Genomic DNA, 17,702 nt, shown 5'->3' with positions numbered 1-17,702 from the left:
TTTGAGGATGAAATTATTTTGCTTAATTTTTTTCAGTGGCCTTGTCATCCCCTGAGCTCCCCTGGCTGCCTCTCCCTCCTCTTTTACACTTTTATTTTCCTTGCTCTATTAACATTCAAAACCCTCAGAAAAAAAAATAAAAAAGAGAGCATTTTTTATTAAATACACACACAACTCCTAAAAATTAATGCCACTGCCCTACACAGTGATGTAATTTTCCATGTGTGAGAAATGTAATTTTTTAAGTTCTGTGTTAGGACGAGCACCCAAAACTTGCTGTTTTCTTTTGTGGGGTGGGGAAAAGGGTTGAAGATGGATATAAAGGGAGAAGTGAAATGGGGTACCCAGGTGTGGTCCCCAGGAAAGTTGTAGGGATGAAAGGCTACACGGAAATCACTGCAAGCTGCTCCCTGAGTATTTCAAGGTAGGAGTGTGCCAGGGCAGGACCAAATCCTGCTGGTTCTGAGGCTGAAATTTCCAAGGAAATCTTGTAAAAAAATTTCCCAAGATCAGTTCAAAAAGAGCCATAAGGCATCACTCAATAAGGAGGTGAAAAAAACACGAAAAAAAATCCAGGATCTCTTTTTTTTTTTTTTTTTTTTTTTTGGTACCAGCTCTCACCCCCCTGCAAAGCTGCACAGGGAAAAGCCTTATATAACTTCTATAATTTATATAACTGCAAAAATACCTCCAGGGGCCTTTTCTGAGAGAGAGCGGAGCTTTTTGTGGGATCAGGGTGAGGCTGAAGCACAACTGGAGCTCTGAAGTGATGCCTGGGAGTGAAGGGAGTGGAGGACACCTAGAATATATATATATATATATATAAATTAGAAATGGAAATAGAATTGGAAATCGAAATAATAGGGTGGCACTAGGACAGGGAAGTGGGACTTGAGGAGGTGCCAGGACAGCTCATCCCATGAGCAATGGGGGGACTGAAAAGTTTACAAAACCTGGCTGTGGGGCTCCAGGCCCCGCTGTATTCCCAGCACACCCCCGTGAGTCAGCCTGGCAGGGCTGGGAAAGCACAAGTGACACACAGGGTGGCCCCCGGGCTGGGCAGGACACAGGGAAAACTGCGGGAATGCAGGATTTGGGATAACCCGGCACTGCTGCACCCCGGTGTGGGGGGCACTGGAGAAAAGGGGGAGCCCCGCAATAGAGGGAATCCCTGATGATTCGTTTCACAGCACAAAACCCGCAAATCCCTGCTCCTAAAACGAAAAATCCTAAAAGCTGGGGATGCTGCTTTTGCGTGCCAGGCCAGGGAATTTCTCCCCCTTTTCCCCCCAGCAGCAGATGGAAACCCACTCCCCAATTATGTTCCCGTCACAGGCAGAAGAAAGAAAGACAAATATCCCAAAGAAAGCGCTTTGGGAGGACAAAAGCTCCTTGAAATAGGAGCTGAGCTGTTTTTTCCAGGTTCAGAGCGGGGGATGGAGGGAGGGGGGAGGAGGAGGAAGAAGAAGAAGAAGAAGAAGAAGGGGGGGATGGAGGGGAGGGATGCGCACGCAGCCAGCACTTCCCGTCTTTGTGTGCAAAAGGAGGTCGCGGGGGGAGCCGGGGGATGCGGGGGGGATGCAGGGGGGGATGCGGGACCGCGTCAGCTCCCACGTCAGGAGAGCAGCTGATCCCAGCTCCCAATCCCGGAGCGCTGAGCTCATCCCGGGAGCGGCGCCAGCGCGGCTCAACTGCGCACACCTGGCGGGTGAAAGCGACACTGCAGGGACACGGGGACAGCGCAGGGGACAGCGGGGAAACCCCCCGGTTCCACGGGTGGAACCCCCCCTACACCCGCAGAAAGGAAGAAATCCTTTCCAGAACTCCTTAGCCTAGCTCGGGGTTCAGGAAGGGACTTCTCAAAGTTTAAATTGCCCTAAAAAATCACACCTGAGTGGTGATGCTCCAATGGGAGCACTTTGGGGGAGCGGGGTGGGTGCTGCAGGTATGGCCTGGCTCCCAGTGCCTCCCAGTGCCTCCCAGTAACTCTCTGGTAGCACACCAGTAACACCCCGTGTGCCCCTGGCAGTGGCAGCAGCCTGGGACAGGCAGGAGCTGCAGCCCAGGGCTGGGTGCAGGTGCCACCTGCAGCTCCCCCAAAAGTGAGAGCTGGCAGGGGACTGTCACCTGGCAAAGCCACTGCAGTGGCAGCAGTGATGGGGACAGCGGCAGCAGCTCCTCACTCCCAAAAATTCATCCCTGGGACACAGCCTGAGCTCGCTCCCGACTCACTTTTCCACACATCCTCTGCTTAAAGTGCCACTTCCACGCAGGAAAACACCTGGAGCGGGATGGCTGCTGGGGCTGGAGCACAGGTACCACAGGGATGGGGCTGAAATGGCAGGAAAAGAGCTGCTGGCCCTAAAATATTAGGAGAAGTCAGTCCAAGTCCACCTCACGCTGCCTGGCATGAGGTGTAAACCCTCTGTGGAAAATCTCAGCTGTGCTACAGAAAGTTTGTGAGGTGGGAAGGTCCCTCCGGGCTCTGAGAAGCACAGGTGGGAATCAGGGGATGTACAAACACTTCCCAGAGCAGCCAGCACCTTATCTGTACTTACAGACTGTGTGTGTGAGGTTAGGAATGAGTTCAGTTTCCAGGAATTCCAGGGAACAGCATCAAATCCCTCTCTCAGGGCTCACAGGGAACCCACATATCCTGGGGAAATCATTCTCACTCACAAAGTCCGGGAAGAAAGTTCTCCAAACAGGCAAAAAAAAAAAAAAAAAAAAAACCAACCAAAAAACCCCCACACAAAAAAAGCAAGAAATGTTCATTTCCCAGCAGTTCTGCTCCCAGAGAACCCTGGTGCTGTCAGTGTGTGTCCCCCAGCACCACTCCAGGAAAAATGAGGAGGCAAGAGCAGGGAGAAGTTGAAGGGATGAGAGCAACCAGCTCCTATCAGCTAATTCCTGATTTATTTAAAGAGAATATTTTCACAAGGCTGGTTAAACACCAGAGAGGGAGCTCAGCTGTGTTGAGAGAGGAGCTGGGACCATGTCTGGCCTTGCAGGACTCCAACTTGAACGCAAAACGCCCTGAACAATCCCTAACTTTTGGGATTTTGCCTTACCTGGGGCAGGAGGAATGAGCCCTCCAGAGGACTCTTGGAATCAAAATCATTCTGTGATGCTGGAAGGACCCTGGTGGGCTCCCCCTGCTCATTCTCCTCAGCAGAAACTTTTGGATTCACCAGCTCCTGGCTTATGGACAGATTTCTCCATTTTTCCTGAGAATATTCCAGAGGGAGAGAGAAGTTTCTGCCCCTGTTTGCTCAGCCAACGCTGGGACATCAGGAATAGATGGAGAAAGAGAGGAGCCACCACTGCAGAATCCCAAAGGCCCCTGGGGTGACAGAGCTGGGGACTCTGGAAGGGACAAGGAAAGGGAGGGAGGTTTTGGCTAGAGAAGGTCCTGATGCCTCAACCAGACATCTGTGAGCAAGAGAGAGGAATATCAGAGTATCCTGGGAATCTGAGGGCACAGGAAGAGCACTCAGGGGTGCTGGAAAAAAACAGGAATTTTGGGATTGGTCCCCAGCACCGGCAGGAAACCCCAAAACTTCAGTCTCAATTTTTTTTGATTTGGGTCCACATGAGATGCTCAGGGCCCTGATTCCCAGCTGGGTGAACAAAATCCCTCTGTCCATTAAGGGCACCTGCAGACCCACGTGTCAGGTGTTGGAACCCTGGAAATTGGGAATTTTAAACTTTCTGTGCAGACAGGCACTGACCCCCAGGAGAACACTGCATTTGAGCTGAGGCTGTGGAGAAACCTTCCAAAATTGAGTGACAGAACTGGGATCATGGGTGTGTAGTTTGAATAGAAGTGTGTAATATCACATGGTGAAAAACTTAGAATTTCAGGTTTTAGAAGACAGCAATATATAAAAAGCAAAATGGAGTTTTTAGGGTGGAGATTTTGTCCTTCTTCTTCATGGGTTTGGGTGATACTGTGTGATTGGGTAGAAAAATCCACATTGCAGGCCAGGGTGATTGGTTATTGGGTTGAAAGTAAAAATAATTTAAGTGTCTGTTCTTAATTGGACAGTTTGGCCTTAAAAGGCCTTGTAGAAAAAGATATATAGGTCTCTAGTTTTAGCTTGTTGACTAAAAGTGCTGTAGAACTCGTTGTAACATAAATAAGAATTAATAAACATCTGAGTCCAAACAAAAAATACCATTTTTACACTTTTAGTGCTTTTAACCCCAACCCTAGCAAAACAAAAAAAACAAAGAAAAACCCAAAAACAAACAAACAACAAAAAAAAAACCCAACCCAAAACAAACAAACAAACAAAAAAAGAACAATAGGGTCAGGAGTTAAATCCATTCTGGATCTGACTTTGTGGATCCAAGGGGTCACTGACTTCCAGAAATGCTCTGGATTGTGGAAGAAGAAATTCCTGGGGGAAAATGCACTCCCAGACAATAGCCCCAGGTTTAAATGGGAACCAGTAACATGTGGGTCCATACTGGGACTTCCAGTATTTAATATCTCCCCCAGTGACATGAGACTGGGGGGACTGTGTGGGGACACCTCTGTGGGACTTCCCACATTTAAAAGGGCTGATAAGAGGTGGAGAGATACTTTTTTTATCAGGGCCTGCCATGACAGGAGGAGGAAGAAGGGTTTTACACTGGAAGAAGGCAAAGGAAATGCACAGTGAGGGTGGTGGGGTAATTCTGAGAGTAATTAAATTGAGGCTCTGCTTGGGAGGGAGATTTTAACAGGTCCTAGCACTGATGGAGCTGAGGCAGAGCTTCAGGGAAGGTGGAGAGAGGTTCTGAAGCAGAGCCTGTGGTGACAGGACAAGGAGTAAGGGATTGAAACTGAGTTGGGAGCAGTGGCAGAGGATTTGTTAGGCCAGATGCTGAAGGCACAGCTGTGCAGCAGGAGCAAACTCTGCTGCTGGTGACAGCCAGGCCACCAAGCTGTCCCTGCTGGGCTCTGCAGAGCCCTGGTACCCCCAGGCAAGCCCCCCTGCCCTGCTGCAGGACCTGAATTGTCACCAAGCTGTCCCACTGAGCTCAGCAGACCTTCAGGAGACACCTCAGGTTTTCCTTCCTGCAGGTTAATTCTGCCCCAGGAGGAATCAAATCCACACTCCCAAGTTCCATAGATGTGTCCACCTATGGAATTTGGTCAACAGAAAATAAAATCAGGACCCTCATGTGGGTCAGTGGCTGCCAAGCTCCCCCTTTGTTCAGCACAGAGGGAGATGACTCCAAAGCACTTTTGTATCCCCAAACTCTCAGTCCCTAAAAGATCAGAGAAGGGGAAGAGATGACACCCCCATGGCTGTGCTGCACCTTATCCTGGGAATGGGACACCATCCTGGGCTGTGGCAGTGCCTGCAGGGAATCCTCTGGATTCCTTGGGCTCCTGGGATGAGGGAGGTGAGGAACACTGATTAGGGGGGTGAAAACCACACCTGGCTGGGCAGCATATCCCAAAATCAGCTCCTGGCAGTGCCAGTGTGTGCTGGGTGTCTTCCACAGGGAAAGCAGGCACTGGGAGAGCACCCAGAGCAACAAGGATGTTCTCATCCCAATTTCCTACCGAGGCACAGGGGTGCAGAATCCACGCTTGTGGAACACCCTGAGCTCCAGAAGATGTTTCAGGGAGTTCCTTAAGTTGGGGTTGCTGCATTTTGGGGCTGTGGGACCAAGCCAGCCAGGACAGAGTCAGCTAAAGCATGAAAGGAAAAAAAAAAAAAAAGGTATTTAATGTGATTCTTTATGTGAAATGAAGACAGAACATTCATTGCTGCCCAGGAGGGAATCCCTGGGAGATTCTGTGGAGAAAGGGCAGTGCCAGCCTGGCCACGTTCCTGGTGCCAAGGGATTTGCTGGGGTGGTGTGGAAGCTCACACAGGGAAATCACAGAGGTGCAGCAGGAGCAAACCCTGCTCCTGTGCCCTCTGGCAGTGCCCCAGAACCCCCCCAGCCCTCCTGAGAACACAGCCAGGACTCTGCTCCCACCCCAAAACCCACACCGTGCAGTTTCTGCACACAGAGGTGCAGCAGGGCTCTGGAGCCTCCATAGAATTCCAGAGATCCAGCTGCCACCTGGTGTCCAAACACAGCTCTGCACAGGGCCCTGAAACAGAATTCAGCCTGCTCCAGGGGGAAATATCCTTCCCTCAGGGATATTTCCAGGGTTGGGGCAGCCACAGCTGCTCTGGACACCCTGTGCCAGGGCCTCCCCACCCTCACAGGGAGGAATTCTTTCCCAAGATCCCATCCATCCCCACCCTCTGGCAGTGGGAAGCCATTCCCTGTGCCCTGGCACTCCTGGTAAAGTCCCTGCTTTTGTATTCTGGTACCTGGAGAAGCCCTGACACCCATAGTTATGACATGATGATGTCTTTCCCAGCTCAGTTCTCCCTTCTCAGCTGAAGGATGCTGATCCACCAAATCCTTCCTCACACAGGAGCTGTGTTAGACCTCTGTTCATCCCTCTCCACCCCCAGTCTAATTCTATCACAACTTACTCCTGAGGGATTTCTCTGGGCACCCATTCTGACTTCCAGCCTGCTTCATGCTATCACAAAAAGTAACAAAACAGTCCCCCCAAAAGGGCTTTGGGGCAGTGAGAGTGCCAAGTGCACAGGCTGTTATAAACTCACAGAAATCATGGCATTTAAAGTAACTGCAGGAAAAAAAAAATCCTTCATCATCTCTGCAGCTTCCTGCAAAGATTTGCTGGACTGAGAGGAGTGTCCCAGCCCACTTGGCCTCTTGAAAGGGAGGTCAGGGTGCTCCCCTTGTGTGCAGTGGTGCCAAAAACTCACCAACATTTACCCTGAGGAGAAGAATTCCCTCCATTGCTTCAGACAGTGGATGACACTACCCTGGCCAGGGCCATGCTCCACCCTCGGGAGAAGAGCAGCCAAAAAAGGTGTGGGGATTAAACAGATGAACAACAGGTCAGGTAAGAAAAATACTGCCTCTTGTTTAATGTTCAAAGACATCAGTAAACAAACAGAACCGTACAGACAGAGGCTGAACCCCCCCCACCTCCTCAAACCACCACAGGTACCAGGTGAGGACTTGGGAGAAGGAGCAGCCAAAGCTGGGATTGCAGGGATGGCCAAGAGAAATCTCTGCTGGGTGAGGGCAGGAACAGAACACTTGGAGGAAGCAGCTTCCCTCACCCAACAGCAGAGAAATAACTGCTGGGTACAGATTCTGTTTCCTCTCAGAGCAAACAGCCCAGATCTCTTGCTGCCACACAGGGGGACCATGTGTGAACTTGGGAAACACAGCTGGAAGCACCTTAGAGGTGCAGGACACACGAAGTACTGACCTGGGCAGCCAAACCTCTGTTCCACAGGGATTTAAACCTCCCAAGGAATAACCACAGCAGGGAGGCTGTGTCCAACTCAGCAAAGCACTGCAGAACTCGTTTGTGAATGCAGATCTGGCTGTGGGGGGAAGGAACGAGCCCGTGCTCTGCACACATCCTTCCATCCAGCTGCTCCCTGCTCCATCCTGACCCCTACCCCACAACTGGTCTGCCTTCTCCAGTAATTCCTGGAGCTGTGGAGCATCAGCTGCTTAGCAGGGCCATGAGGAGCAGCTCTGAGTGCAGGCTGCAGAGGACACTGGGGTGGTACCTGAGTGGAGGTGAGGGACAGGATGGATCCCAAGCTGCTGCAGAGAGGCAGAGATCGTAGGCACAGCTGCTCCAGCTCCTACCTGGCTGGCAGGAGCCTGCATGGGAGTCATGGAGCGTGGCTCAGGCTCTGAGAGCAGTCACAAAGCTACCAGCCAGGACTCAGCATGGTTCCATTCCCACGGTGTTGACAGCCAGAACCGTGACGCGGTGACAAGGAAGGAACACGCGTCCCCTCTGTGCCTCTCCAGGTGGCAGGAGCCTGCAGTGGGGCTGTCTCTGCTGCCACCACGTGCAGTCTAAGATGAAGAGAGGGCTAAACTGGCTCCTGTGGGCCCGGTTATGTGCTCCAAGCATCTGGAGGACAGTGCAGAGCCCAGGGCAGAGCCCTCAGATCTCCACGTCGCTCTCTTTGTCGTTGTCGTGGTCACCGTCGTAGAACTCGTTGGGAGCTTCAGGTCTGGGGGAAGAGTAATTCCTGTCAGGGAGGAGACAGAGACCTGGAACCCTTGGGAACTGAGGGAATGGCATACTGGGAGACCACAGCAGCTCCTCAGGTAAAACCAGAGACTCAGAAGTGATTCCCCTGCCCATGAGAACGAGATGAGCTTTAAGGTCCCTTCCAACCCTGAATTCTGGGATTCTAGAACTGAGATGGATTCCTCTGTATCTCCTCCCAGAGACAGAAAAGGAAGCCCCATTGCTCCTGAAGAAGCTCTGGTACCTGCTGTAGTTTTCCTCAGAGCCCCTCTCCTCAGGATCGGGCTCGTCCGTGCGGTCGTAGCTGAGCAGGTCCGAGGGGACGTCGTGGATCTGCACGCTGGGAGCGTGGTTCAGCATCTTCAGGTTCTCAAAGATGGTCTGCCTGATCTGATCCAGGTACTGCAGGGATAAAACACATGGATCTCCACACTGGGACGTGTCACAGCTCTGTCACCTGCCTGCATCACCTCTGTGCTGGCCAAGAGCAACAAATTCGTGCAAGAAGTCACTTGTCAGCATAGGGGGTTGGGGAGTGAATTCAGTTATTGACACTCAAGCACACAGGAAACACTGAGACAACCCAGCTGCTGTTTTTCATTGCTGTTTTTTGTCCTGGGGGCTCCAGCTGGTTTCACAGTGAACAAGCAAACTGTAGGTTTGCTGATAAATGAAATTGGTTATTGGAAGATGAAAGAAGCAATGGGAAAAAAACAAGAACCCCAAGAACAAATTCCGTAAGAATTAAAAATTAAAAGGGAGGGTTGTACATTAGAGGGGAATCTCAGGTATCAGGTGTTTTGGGAAGTCTGTCCTTTTCAAGTACCTCGGCCATTGGGGAAAGAGAGGGAAATTAGGATAAAAAGGAGGCTGCATCCTCTAAAAATTTGAGAGACCCCAGGGGAATGCCCCATGGCCTCTCCCTTTATTTGAATAAACTAAAAGGACCCCTCTGTCTCTTTTTATTGGATATAAACCTCTGGTGTTGGTGGCTTAATTTTCTTGACACACAGGACAGAGCATCAACCAAGGGTTTTGGAAATTCAAAGCTGATACTGCAGCATGGCTGCAAGCACTCACCTGCCTGGAGTTCTGATTCTCAATCCTCGTGCTGACATCAGGGTGAAGGGTGAAGTCTGGAGCGAAATATTCGAAGTACTCTGAGATGGAGAAGGCAGAGTTAGAGCACAGAGGGCCAGAAGCTGTGCAGAGAGCAGAGCTCACCCTCCCACCTTCCTGGCAGAAAGCAGAGCTTAAAAAGCACAGAGATACTCAACTCTGAGTGTGAGGGATTAGACAAAACAAACAGAGCAAACAGGAAATGGTGCAAACAAAATCACAGTGGACATACACGGCTGTGTCTGTCCAGCCACAGAGATCACCACAGGGAAACCTCCCATTAGACCAAACCCCATCCAACCTGGCCTTGGACACTTCCAGGCATGGCTGAGGCCATCTCCAAAGTCAGAAAGTGCTGACACTTTGCCAATGCAGAATAGAACATCCCAAAAATTTCAGCTGAGCTCACGAGGAAAAAAGGCAACTCCAACTTACCGCTGTATGGCAGCTCATCACTAATTGGCTCATCTACGAGCAAGGACGTTTCATAAGTCCTGAAAACGTGGAAAAAAAGGAGCTCAGTTTGTGGAAAGGGACATGGGAAATGCAGGGACAAATCCCACAGAGCTGCCCCTGCAGGCACAGGGGACTCACCAGCAGCGTGCCACGTTCCGCACTGTGTAACCTCCTCCTCCCAGCACCAGCAAGGGGATGTTGAAGCTCTTCACATACTCCACACACTCCCTACAAAAGCCCCAAATAAGAAAATGATACAGCTGCAAACTGCAGCACAGGTTCAGGCATCAGAAATGTCCCCCTGAGCTCCAACACCACCACCCGGAGCTTCCATGCAGGAATCACCATCACAAGGGTTGGGGTGGGAAGGACCTTAAGGTTTATCTCAATCCAACCCTCTGCCCATGGTAGGGACATCTTAGAGCATCCCAGGCTGCTCCAAGCCCCAGTGTCCAAGCTGGCTTTGGGCACTGCCAGGGATCCAGGGGCAGCCACAGCTGCTCTGGGCACCCTGTGCCAGCCCTGCCCATCCTGCCAGGAAACAGTTCCTGCTCAATATCCCATCCAACCGTGCCATTCCCTGGGTCCTGACGCTTCATCCCTTGTTCCAAGTCCCTCCCTAGCTCTCCTGGAGCCCCTTTAGGCTCTGAGGTCTCTCTGGAACTTTCTCTTGTCCAGGTGAACACCCCCAGCTCTCCCAGCACCTCCATGGTCTCCTCCTCCTTCACCACCTCATATAAAGCCTCATTCTCAGACCCCCTCCAGTCACACTAGTGTTTAAAAAAACCCCAAAATCTTTCAGCAGGCTAAAGCCAAAGCTCCAACCTCACAGCAGAGACTCCTCAGAACTCTTCAGGTTTTTTTTCTGTGCCCAGCCCTGCTGTACTTACCCATGGCCTCTTATACTGAGGTTAAAACATCCCAATCGGTCACAACCCAGAGAATCAGCACCACACTGAGGAACAGAAAAACAAGGCAATGTTGGCATTGCTTTCCAGATCCACACCAGGGGACAGAAGGGAACTCAGATATAGCCCTCTGAGCTCCCTGAAGGCATGGATGTGTGCACAGAGGTTTGCTTCCTTACCTGCAGGACTATGCAGGTGGGCTGATAGTAATCTACCACCTGGTTAATGACTGGCTGGAAGAGGTGCTTATAACCTTTGGAGAGAGAGGTGGATTTGTCATGGCTCTGGAGCAGGAGCACCAGGAAAGCCCTGGGGCCAAGGGGGAAGGACAGGGAACACCTACTTTGGTCATCGATGCCATCTCGGAGGGGCACGTTGAGACAATAGTACCGACCACTCTCTGCACCAACCTCATACATGTCACCTGCAAAACAGGACAGCCACAACAGCCCTGAGACTTCAGAGCTGTGCAAAGGCCAGATGTGAGCTGGCCTGAGTCTTTCCATCTCATCAGGACTCCTTCCTTACATGCAACTTCAGTTCTATTCTACTCTCATCACTTTTTCCCACCATTCCCCCCCGCAGCTCCAATTTTATGATTTGCTCTTTTCTCCTCCAGCAGAGCTTCCAAGCAATTCTGAAGCAGGTTCCCACTAGAAATCAAACACCTACCCGTGCCAGGGAAGAAATAGTTGCCATATTTGTGAAATGACACTGTCATGACACGATCTGTCAGGTAGAAAGCCTCCTGCACCCCGTCCCCGTGATGGATATCGATGTCGATGTACAGCACACGAGGGTGATACCTGGGGAACACATCCATGTTTGGATTCCAGGCATTTGTACACACCCAAACATTTTCTCATGTGCTTGGAAATTGATATTTAGAACATTTTCTTCTGAGGTGGTTGGAAATGGATATTAGAACAAAAAGGTTTTTACACGGGGCCGGAAATGTCTTGAAAAAGAACTCGTTTAAGCATGGGTGCTTAAACAAAAAGTTTTCAAAACTGGCTGCTCAAAAATTGTAGATTCTTGTTTCCAATGTGCTCATAGTTAATCTTTAAGAGCTCCAGTGGTTTAAATCATATGATGAAATGAAAGGCAGGCTGGCATGGAGGAGGTAGGAACTGGAGCACTGTGTCCCAGCTGGTGAGCACCAAAAATTCCAGGCTGGGCTGAATTTACTGGAGAAGCAGCCAGAGACACAGAGACAGAAGCAAACTCCAAATGTAGTCACCTGCTGCAGAAAAGGATCCTGGAAACAGGCAACAAAAGAATAGGGACATAAATCATATCCCATGAGGGGTAACTGGGCTGTATTTGAGGCCTCTGGTGGATGGGATTGGGAAATGGGAGTGGAGGGATAGCCAGGGAAATCCTGGGCTTCCAAACAGAACAAGAAATCCCAGTACATCCCATAAATCTGACTTTGAGAGCAAGTAAACTTGCCAGCAGTCATGAAACCATTGTTTGATCAACTCCAAATCCTTTTTAACTCCATGACAACTTGTCTGAGGTTCAGTGACAAGGAAGGCACTTTGAAAGAAAAAAAAAAAAATCAGATCCATTCAAGGAACTAAAGGTATTTCTGTAACTTTTGCTCTCATTCTGAATTTATTTTCCATTTTATAAAATGGAAATAGAAAATGACTTTTTATGGAGACCAAGCATCCTTTGATCACTCATGTGCAGCCTAAGTCCTGTTCTTAAGGTGCTCAAACAACTCCAGAAAGATTTGAGTCATTTTTGTGTCTCCAGTGAACCAAAACTTGCATTTACCTACAAAGGGCTCACTGTGGCAATAAGGCTGGGACTCAGGAGCCCCTGAAATGGGACTGAAGAACTCTTCTGTATCCCTCAAGCTCCCTGCAACAAAACTGCAGTCAGATGTTCCAAACCCTCAAATCCTTAAAGACAAGGCCAGGACAAAAATGAAGTTTTTGGGCTTCCTGGATTCCAGAAAGGCAAATGAGGCAGGGAAACAGAAAAAAAGCAGAGGGAAAACCCAAAGCAGCCAGCAGAGCTCAGCCCTTCCCCTGTCCTTACTTGAGCAGCTCCAGGATGCCAATCACGATGTCATTGACGTAACAAAAACCCGAAGCCTGGAAGAGAGAGAAACCCCAACAGCTTTAGAATGAGATCAACACAGAGGCCAGGCCCCAAAGACAGAGGAATCCATAGATCGGCCTCATTACCTCAAACTTTTTGGCATGATGGAGGCCCCCTGCCCAGTTTATGGCAATGTCACAGATCTGGAAGATGAAAGAGAAGTGAGTTTAAAGTGACAATATGGTGACAACAACCCTGAGTCCTCCTTCCCACTTCCACCTGCCCATCCCAGGGGCCCACAACACCCTCCTGGAGCTGCAAAGCTCCAGCTAGGTTCCAAAAGATCAGCACCTCAGCCCCTTTACCTTGTTGTTCAGCTGTGTTGCTCCCTGCAGGGAGGCCCCAGTGTAACGAGAGCAGAATTCAAAGAGGCCTGGAAACACTGGGCTGAAAAAGAAACCATATTCAAACCCAGAACATCTCACCCCTCCCCTTTCTCCGGAGCACAGCCAGGAATCAAACTGCCCAGGGGTAACACCTGAGCAAGAATAAAGCTCAGTTCTCTATACAAGAGTTAATTTGGGATCAGGATCACTCTGAGCCTGCCTGTAACTCACTGAGCCCCAGTGAGCTGGCTGCAAACTCAGTGGGAAACAAAGGGAATTTGATAACGATTCCCAAAGCTTCCAAACCAGCCTTGAAAAGGCTTCACCTTTCCCAAAGCACGTCAGTGTGTCCTGCAGCTCTGCTGGGATGTGCCCACAGCTGGGACATGATGACACCCTGCCTCAGGAGAAGGGAAGACTGTCAAAGCTCCCAGTCCCAGAATAGTTTGGGTTGGAAAGGAACTTAAAAGACCATCCAGTTCCACCCCCTGCCACGGCAGGGACACCTTCCACCATCACAGGGTACTCCAAGTCCACATGTCCAACCTGGCCTTGGACACTGCCAGGAATCCAGGGCCTGCCCACCCTCCCAGGGAACAATTCCTTCCCAATATCCCATCCAACTGTGCCATTCCTTGTGTGCTGTCCCTCCATCCCTTGTCCCCAGTCCCTCTCCAGCTCTCCTGGAGCTCCTTCACATATTGGAATGCCACAATGAGATCACCCCTTCCCTTCTCCAGTTGAACAATCCCAGCTCTCCCAGCAGAGCTGCTCCATCCCTCTGATCATCCTGGTGCCTCCCCTGCATTTGCTCCACCACGTTCTTTGTCCCCCAGAGCTGGATGCAGCACTAGAATTCTTAACAAAGACGGCTGCCACATTCCACAAGAACTGGAAACTCTTCCAGAACAAGCAGGGCCTGCAAACCAACAAACCCAAACCTAAACCCAAAAAGGAGCACTGCAACATCTGAGAAGGGAAAGGAATCCAGCAGGCTCCATGTTGGAACCCTGAAAACTGAGATTTTGGAACTTCCTGTGCTGTCAGGCACTGATCCCCAGAGGAGCACTACTATGGACTTGAAATCTTGGAGAAGGCTTCCAAAATTGAGTAACAGAGTTAGAATCACTGGTGTGGAGTTTGAACAGAAATGTGTACTATCACATGGTGAAAAACTTGGAATTCAGGGTTTTAGAATACAGTAAATATTCTATTCTATTAATTGTCTATTAAAATGTAGACAACATAGAAGTTTTAAACCAGCAGTTTTTATTTTTGTTCTTCTTAAGTAGGATTTTTTAATTAGATAGAAAATGCCACACTGTGGGTCACGAGTGTTTAGTTATTGAGTCAAAAGTAAAAATAATCCAGGTGTAAGCTTTTAACTGAACTGTTTAGCTTTAAAAGACCTTGTAATGAGCAAGACAGATCTCCATTTTTCTGTTTTTAGCTTGTTACCTAAAACTGCTGTGGCAGTCACTGTGCTATAGACAAGAATTAATAGCCACAAAACTCAGTCTCTCATGCTTTTAAATCCCAACTCTAACTGAAAAAGAAAATTAAAAATAAATCCCTAATAGCTCCACCCCCTTATCCACACAGGAGGGACTCACCAGTCATCACCCACATTGAAGGCATTGAGGCTTTTGGTGAAGCCCTGCATGTTGTTGGGGCTCACCCTCTGCAGGAAATCGATGTAATCCTCAGAGTGGAAACGACACATGTCGTGCTGGGATGCCTGGTAGGGCTTGAACACCTTCCAGAGACAAAAGCAGGAGTTATTTCCCACCCAAACTCCATTTTCTTGGGCTGGAAGGAATTTCAAGCTAACCAATAAATTGCCTGCATGAGGTACATACAAAATGTACAAACACAGGTATTTGTGTTCACTTAAATTCAACAGCTGCTCCATGAAACCTACTTTGCTTTCAGTTTTCCCTTTCATAAATCCACCTCCTGCCTCTCCTGACTGCAGTTCTTGCCATAAAATTTCTCCCCATCCCATGGCACATTCCCCCACTTGGGCAGCAGAACAAAACTTCCTTCACTGGGGGGATCATTCCTTCCTCAGTCACAAAATTTCCAAAATTTGATCTAGGGGTGGTTCTGATCCCTCTAATATTTTAAAAACCTTTGATCTATGGGTGGTTCTGATCCCTCTGTAAGATTTACTGACAGGTTCCAAATTATCTGGGGAAACCGCCCAGACAGATGGAAGAGTTGCAAAAGTTTTGCTTCCTCTGGAAAGGAAAATGGGGGGGAATGGTCAGGGAGGTGGAATGGTCAAACCCAGGATCTTGTGACAACAAATGTTTGCCAGTTTGGCACGTAGGGCACATACCTCAGTAGAGGGAAAGTTAAAAATTAACACCACTGGGAGAGGAAATTCAACTGAGAAGAGATGTTTCCTGGGATTCCCACTTCGTCTTATTTAAAGCAACCACTTGATAGAGAAAGTGGAACATGAACGTAACAGGAAGATGCCCAGGCTGGTCTACAAAGGGAAATTCCTCAGGACAACTGCACCATGGTCCTGTTTTCTGTGCTGAGCAGGAAATCTGTTCATTTTCAGAGCCACAATAAACCAAAACAAGCCCATCTCCTCCTCTCCTGGTGCTTTCCCCGTGGATTTGTGGAATTTGGTGCTTGCTGCTGCCTCTGACAACTCAAACAGGGATGAGGCAACTCCTTAGAGCAGCTGCTGAGGGGGAAGGCAGGAGTTATTCCCAGGGATCCCCCAGGAATCCTGATGGTTCATGAAACCAAACCAGACTAAAACTGATGGCAAAGAGAGAAGAAATGGCTCTCACTGGACAGCCCAAGGCTCTCAAAGCAGGGATGTGGGAATGGAACAGGAAAGGAGGGAAAAAACAGACTGCAATCTTCACTCAGCTGCTTGCAGAACAAACCTGGCTCCTTCCACCCTTCCCAGCAATCCCACCCACGTTCCTGAGCTGGGAAAGGTGGGAAGAGGTAAACCCAACTGGACAGGATCACAGCCTTTTATTTTGAGGAGGCAGAAACAATGCAAACACAAGGGAAAATCAGCAGGGCTTTGTACAGTCCCAGCTGATTCAATTCCCCGATTTTATTTGCTCCTAACTTTGCCAGCCCCCGATTGTTTGGGCATGAAGCTGTCTCTGAGGTTTTCAGCTTCCCAGTGGCATCTTGGGAAAATATAAACCCCCCAAAAAAGAAAGAATTTCAAGACTTAAAACGTGGAGCTCTGCCCACTGCCTCCTTTAGGCAGGGATTTGTTATATGTTAGGTCAGAACATGTTTTCTGGTTGTTCCTGCAAGGAAAAGCCCAATCCAGGGAAGCCAGAAGTGGAAATCTACACATACACAGTGTCATACACAATGCCAGTAAAAATCTGGAAGACAAACTTAGCAGAGACTCCCCTGATCCCCCCAAGCACTTCATTTCCACCCAGTCACTGCACTGGGTGTGGTTTTATTCGGCAATTATACTAATGAAGGAAACTTTTCTCATGTCTAAACATCAAAAATTACTTTCATAAACTGCATCTCTACACTTGCCCGACCTCACCAGCTCCTTACAATCCTTTCCAGCAGCACCATCACCCCAGGACTGAGCTCTACAAGAATTCCTGAACGCTGCCACCCACTAACGCAGCCCCTCAAACCAGCTCTGGGGGCTCAGCTTGGAACGTGTCACACCCTCTGAGCTCTGTGCGGTGCCCTCCTGTCCCCACCCGGCCGGGGACACGAGTGACTTACGATCATTTTCTTGTAGAGGCCGTAGTGCAGCACCAGGCTGTGCGTGAGCGCCAGGCGATGCGGCTTCATGGGGTGCCCCGCGCCTGGAACGGAACCGCACGGGGATTAACGGGGCTCAGCGGGGACACAGCGGCCGCTCCCGCCGCCCGCCGGGCACCGCGCTCCGCAGCACGACAGCCCGAGGCAGGCGGTGAGGAGGGAAACGGAACGGGGAGGAAGAAGGGAAGGAACGGAGAGAGAGAGTGGAATGGGGAAAAGGGAGGAGAAGTTGGGTCATAACCACGGCTTGAGTAGAGCCGGCCCCAGCCTCATGGCGGCCGCTCCGCCGCCCCAGCCCCGGCACTGCCCCGGCCGCGCTCGTACCGTAATGGAAGTTGCCCACGTCCGGGTCGTAGAAATAGGCCACGGTTTTCGCCATGGCGGACAGGCCGCGCTCCTGCTTACGTCATCACACTGCGACACCCGCCCGGCGAGGGGGCGTGGCCATTGTGAGGGGCACGGCCGTTGTGAGGGGGAATGGTCACCGTGAGGGGCACGGCCGTTGTGAGGGGGCACGGCCATTGTGAGGGGGAATGGTCACCGTGAGGGGCACGGCCGTTGTGAGGGGGCACGGCCATTGTGAGGGGGAATGGTCACCGTGAGGGGCACGGCCGTTGTGAGGGGGAATGGTCACCGTGAGGGGCACGGCCGTTGTGAGGGGGCACGGCCATTGTGAGGGGGAATGGTCACCGTGAGGGGCACGGCCGTTGTGAGGGGGAATGGTCACCGTGAGGGGCACGGCCGTTGTGAGGGGGCACGGCCATTGTGAGGGGGAATGGTCACCGTGAGGGGCACGGCCGTTGTGAGGGGCACGGCCACCGTGAGGGAGCATGGCCACTGTGAAGGGCGTGGCTTCTGCAGGGGGTGTAGCCATTCTGCGAGGCGTGGCTTAGGACAGGGGCG

The 17,702-nt window shown here is 50.4% G+C and overlaps 1 protein-coding gene across 2 annotated transcripts; it reads right to left on the bottom strand.

Annotated features, from left to right (window-relative positions):
- Positions 1–6,930: 6,930 nt before the first annotated feature.
- Positions 6,931–17,202, bottom strand: HDAC3 (histone deacetylase 3). Of its 2 annotated transcripts, none has more exons than XM_062502157.1 (15): positions 17,124–17,202; positions 16,761–16,843; positions 14,633–14,775; positions 12,999–13,080; positions 12,780–12,836; positions 12,631–12,686; positions 11,254–11,387; positions 10,925–11,005; positions 10,761–10,834; positions 10,564–10,628; positions 9,812–9,901; positions 9,653–9,711; positions 9,179–9,258; positions 8,343–8,500; positions 6,931–8,096 (listed from the first exon to the last, which is right to left on the bottom strand). In XM_062502157.1, the coding sequence occupies exons 1-15, from the start codon at positions 17,176–17,178 to the stop codon at positions 8,009–8,011; spliced, it is 1,305 nt and encodes a 434-aa protein (XP_062358141.1). In that variant the 5' UTR covers positions 17,179–17,202; the 3' UTR covers positions 6,931–8,008. The 2 variants fall into 2 exon arrangements, with proteins under 2 accessions (XP_062358141.1, XP_062358142.1); XM_062502158.1 differs by having other exon boundaries at positions 6,931–8,078.
- Positions 17,203–17,702: the final 500 nt, after the last annotated feature.

Source organism: Cinclus cinclus, chromosome 14, assembly GCF_963662255.1.
Source record: "Cinclus cinclus chromosome 14, bCinCin1.1, whole genome shotgun sequence".
NCBI lineage: Eukaryota > Metazoa > Chordata > Aves > Passeriformes > Cinclidae > Cinclus > Cinclus cinclus.
The sequence above is the reverse complement of the archived record's forward strand: the minus strand, read 5'-3'. Positions and strand labels throughout refer to the sequence as shown.

Coding starts and splice junctions, on each gene's coding strand:
- HDAC3 (XM_062502157.1), bottom strand. CDS start 17,178: ATGGCGAAAACCGTGGCCTATTTCTACGACCCGGACGTGGGCAACTTC. Junction 14,776..16,760: donor GCCTCTACAAGAAAATGATC/GTAAGTCACTCG, acceptor TGTCTCTGGAAG/GTGTTCAAGCCCTACCAGGC. Junction 12,687..12,779: donor ATCATGCCAAAAAGTTTGAG/GTAATGAGGCCG, acceptor TCTCTCTTCCAG/GCTTCGGGTTTTTGTTACGT.